Source organism: Lactuca serriola, chromosome 9 (assembly GCF_051521515.1).
Source record: "Lactuca serriola cultivar US96UC23 chromosome 9, Lser_US96UC23_V15, whole genome shotgun sequence".
Lineage (NCBI taxonomy): Eukaryota > Viridiplantae > Streptophyta > Magnoliopsida > Asterales > Asteraceae > Lactuca > Lactuca serriola.
Window position 1 is genome coordinate 73991419 of NC_136416.1, and position 4397 is coordinate 73995815.

A 4397-nucleotide genomic window follows, 5' to 3' on the forward strand; every position below is an offset into this window, starting at 1 on the left:
TATATATATATATATATATATATATATATATATATATATATATATAATTATGGAAATCATTTAATATCTATATTTATTTAATTAATTAATTATTTAATTTACTAAATTTCTATTGGTGCATTCTAACACACAATAAATATAATAAACAAATATATATATATATATATATATATATATATATATATATATATATATATATATATATATATATATATATATATATATATATATATATATATATATATGATCACATTCATAGCCATAATAAACACACACATTTCTTGGATCTCACAATGTTTTTTTCATCAACTAGGTGCACATCCAAGAATAACAAACTGAAGTTGGCCCATGAAAAGTATATTACTCAAATGGGGATGTTTTCTGCATAGGAGATTAAGAAGGCCACTAAAAACAAATCAATTTTGGAAAATGAAATAGCTTTTCTTCAAACAAAGAAAGTAGGGACAAAGTGTTTAAGGATCTACACAAGACTCATCCTACTCGAGTAAGGGATTTGGCATTCTTTTATCTTACACAAGAGAATGCTAGTGACTATGCTCTTAAGAGGTCCATATAACATGTTATTACGAGTTTTGAGAAGCAAAACGACTAGGATTTCTTTGTTTAATTGCATAAGTCTTTTTGAAGTACCACTTCCTTTTTGTCACCCATTATTGAACATGTATGTACCAACTAAATTTGTCGTGTACCCTTCATGTTATCTTAACTTATTTACTATCATCTCTAAAACATATGTGTGTACAATAAGCCCCTTATGTTATCTTAATTTATTTACTTTTTTGTTATTATATCTAAAAACATGTGTGTACCAACTTATGGTTTTTTGTTACCTGTCACGACAACCACAAAAACAAGACATGTATTATCCTTTCATATCTAATAACATGTATTAACCAACTGATGAATAAATGTGTGGATGAATCAATGAAAGAATTAGGATAATTTGATCATCAATCTTGTAGCATAAGACTTTTACGTGACATGAATTTTTGACATTTACTTCTAAAAGCACACATTTTTTAGAGCATTTCATCAAACACTTAGTCTATATCTTCAAAATTTAACTAAAACATAAAACAATCACATTCAAACTTGTTTTTTTTTTACAAATGGTTTATATACACATAATTGCATTACTATACACACCAAATAATGAAGCATTAAACAAATATTTCGCCACATAAATCACATAACCACACATCTAAAAAAACAAAAACATAAAACAAAAGATGAAAAGAAACCCCGAAAATGCCACTTTACAAATCCAGCATACCTGAATTCCGATGAGAAACATGAACATCTAGCTCGAAAACCACCCTTTCTTTGGGGTTTCTCCGGTGGCTCTGCACTTAGCCGCCGTCTCCTCTGCTTTCAAAAGAGCTTCTCCTCTTTTGGCTTCCGTCATCGCCCTTTTCTCTTCTGCTTTCTTATGAAGAAGAGCTATCTGGTTCTTCATCTTCTCGATATACTTAGACTTCTTCTTCTCCAAATTCTCCTGCTCATAATTGCTTTTCAATTAAACGATTTTCTTTCAACATATTTCATGATCGATTATCGATGATATGATGTAAATTTTACCTCAATCTTCTTCAGTTCAGCTTCTAAGTCTGCTTTCTTGCTGTTCTCCCATGCTCCAATCGAAGATAGCTTTTGTTGAGCTCTATTCAAGTTCACAAGTTGAAAATGAAATCAATTAAAGATCAAATTTTGTATTTTTTTTTGGGTGGTGTTCTTACTTGTTCTCTGCTTTTGATTTCTCGCTTTCTTCCCATGCTCTGATTAGTGCGTCTTTCTTCTCTGTTGAAACTCTAGCAAGAACAGCATCTGAAGAAGTAATCGATTAATTAATCTCTTTCAACTTTTCAAAATCAAAACCAAAATCGGATTCTGTTTAGATTACTAATATTACCTCTATGGACAGAACCCTCTTCCGATTTATCCTCGATAGGCTCTGGCAAATCAACAAACAGTTAGACTGTAATATTTCTTAATCAACATAATCGCTGAAAATCGAGGGGTTTTCGTTTTCCAACTATAATTGATTCAGGAAAACAGAGGATAAAAGGGTTCAATCAGAGCAAAAAAAGCAAAAAATCTTTATAATTGTAACGAAAAGTATGGAATTGCTTAATTCAGTTGAAATTAGTGATAAGTATGAAGAAAAGACAAGAGAGATTACTTTCAACGATGGCAAGGGCTTTGGTATCATCGACGGGCTTTTCTTCGGTAAGAGGAGGTTCAACTGGGACGATAGCTTTCTCCTCCACCTCGGCGGCAGGTGGTGGCTCCGCCGGGCACTCGGGTTCAACCTCCACCTTCTTAACCTCTTCAGTTGCCATATTAGTGGAGATTAAAGAAAGTAGAAATGGAAAAATGGAGGATTGGTGATGATTGGAATTGAGAGAGAGAGAGAGAGAGAGAGAGAGAGAGAGAGAGAGAGAGAGAGAGGTGATGAGGGTAAGTATCGTATTGGAAAGGACGAAAGCTGTGGTGATAGTTATGGATTGCCCAATTGTATTACATTATGACCTGTCATACCCCCACCTTGTTTCATGTCGACGAATTACCATCATTTCCACTTTAAAACCTTTTTTCTTGTATTATTTGTTAAACTGAAGGGGTTAATTTTGGGTTCATTTCCATGAAAAGTTATTGTTTTCTTTAGCAAAGTATAAATTCAAGTTTTTCTCAAATTAAATTCAATGACCGGTTGTCTTTGGTAGTTTCTTGCTAAGTTGATAAATCTTTTATATATGGTAATTGATGTTAGAGCTAACAAAATTTGACCTCACACAAATTTGACAGCTCCGAACAAAATAAAAAGGTTTGTTTAAAGATTTCAACATGTTCAAGTAAACTGGTTTAATACTACACGACATGAAAATTAGACGAGTAAGACTAGGGTTTAGCTCTTTCAACAGTGGTGGATTTGTGTAGTGTATTTGGGGTTCAAGGTCACTGCTCTGATTCCGCCACTTAGTGTAAAAAAAATCATATTAGGTGCACCACCTTCTTATACGAGTGATACCCCTCTTTAAATGTTTTGCGCCCGTCATTGTCTTTCAACTTGTTTAATTTCAACCCGACACGGTGTGGCATGTTTATCGGGAATAGTTCATGTGGACTAAAGAAAGTCGTTTGTTTTGTCATTCAAAAACTTAACAAAACAATAGCTTTCTTACTACCCTTCTTCATCGAAACATTGAGCCCACACTGGTCTCTTCTCCACCCACCCTTCTCGGTCTAGTTCTTTGGCCACCCTAATCTATTAAACTCCATGACAACCGAGACAATCATTAAATATCTAACACCTAAATATCATTCTGAAAACCCAAACCCATCAAATTTCAAGGACGTCACTAGGTTGATAGTCGCTTAATTTGTTCGATGGGGTTAGGGTAAGGTTTTGGGTTGTTGGTCTAGGTTTCATCTTTCTGTTCAATTGAAACTTTTATTGTGGCCCATTGGACCACTCAAGCCATCATCATTGTTTTTTATCAAATCTTCGGGTTAAGTGAACTTAGCATTTAGGGTAATGCTTAAACTTAAACTAGGAAGCTTAGAAGATAAATTTGAAAAAAGATTATTAACATGCATTTAGGTTTTATATCTAAAATTGCTTATGTATATGCCTTATGCTATGAGTAACTTATTTTTGACTTATTGATGTTTACCTAATGGTAACACTAACATTTGTAAGCTATTATGCATTAGGTTAAAACCTTCTAGGATGTTATGTGTTACATCATCCATTACCAAAGATTTGTTATGCCTTATATGAATTACATTAAAGCAATATCTAACATGGACCATAGTACCCGTTCAGAAAATTTATGAGAGGGGGTTAAGTGAAACACCCATCGCATAGAGACTATTGAAATAACCTTTATAAAAATACTTTAAAAATAATTTTAAAGTTTAATTTGTAGAAAACAGTCTCTAACAATATTAAAATCATTTTTCAGAGTACAAGTACGGATATCGGTCCCAAAACATAAACAATCTAAAATACCTTGTTTTGGAAAAACATGCGAGAATGTAAGAAAAATATCAAACTAATGATTCAAAATGAAATATTATCTTATACAAAGCAAAAGTCTTCTAAATGTCTTAAGCCTTCACCATCTTTAAACCTCTACTAATCAACAATCAGCCTATAAAAATGTATCAACGTAGTGGGTTAGGCGTTGGGAAACCTAGTGAGTATAAATTCCAAGGTTTGACATTATATTGATAATATATAAATGAACACCAGATTCATATACTAATGTTTGAACCAATACCTTCCAAAAACAACAATATCATCAAACTCAATTTTGGAGGAAAAACAAAACATAATCAATTATACAACTCCATGTTCGAAGTTTAAGGGTATG

General features: G+C 32.6%; 1 protein-coding gene across 1 annotated transcript; it reads right to left on the minus strand.

Annotated features, from left to right (window-relative positions):
* Positions 1 to 1080: 1080 nt before the first annotated feature.
* LOC145073745 (remorin-like) lies at positions 1081 to 2486 on the minus strand. Its single transcript, XM_079020248.1, has 5 exons — positions 2201 to 2486; positions 1931 to 1972; positions 1758 to 1845; positions 1600 to 1681; positions 1081 to 1516 (listed from the first exon to the last, which is right to left on the minus strand). Exons 1-5 carry the CDS (start codon positions 2358 to 2360, stop codon positions 1322 to 1324), a joined length of 567 nt encoding a protein of 188 aa, XP_078876374.1. The 5' UTR covers positions 2361 to 2486; the 3' UTR covers positions 1081 to 1321.
* Positions 2487 to 4397: the final 1911 nt, after the last annotated feature.

Coding starts and splice junctions, on each gene's coding strand:
- LOC145073745 (XM_079020248.1), bottom strand. CDS start 2,360: ATGGCAACTGAAGAGGTTAAGAAGGTGGAGGTTGAACCCGAGTGCCCG. Junction 1,973..2,200: donor AGCCCTTGCCATCGTTGAAA/GTAATCTCTCTT, acceptor TTGATTTGCCAG/AGCCTATCGAGGATAAATCG. Junction 1,682..1,757: donor AAATCAAAAGCAGAGAACAA/GTAAGAACACCA, acceptor GAACTTGAATAG/AGCTCAACAAAAGCTATCTT.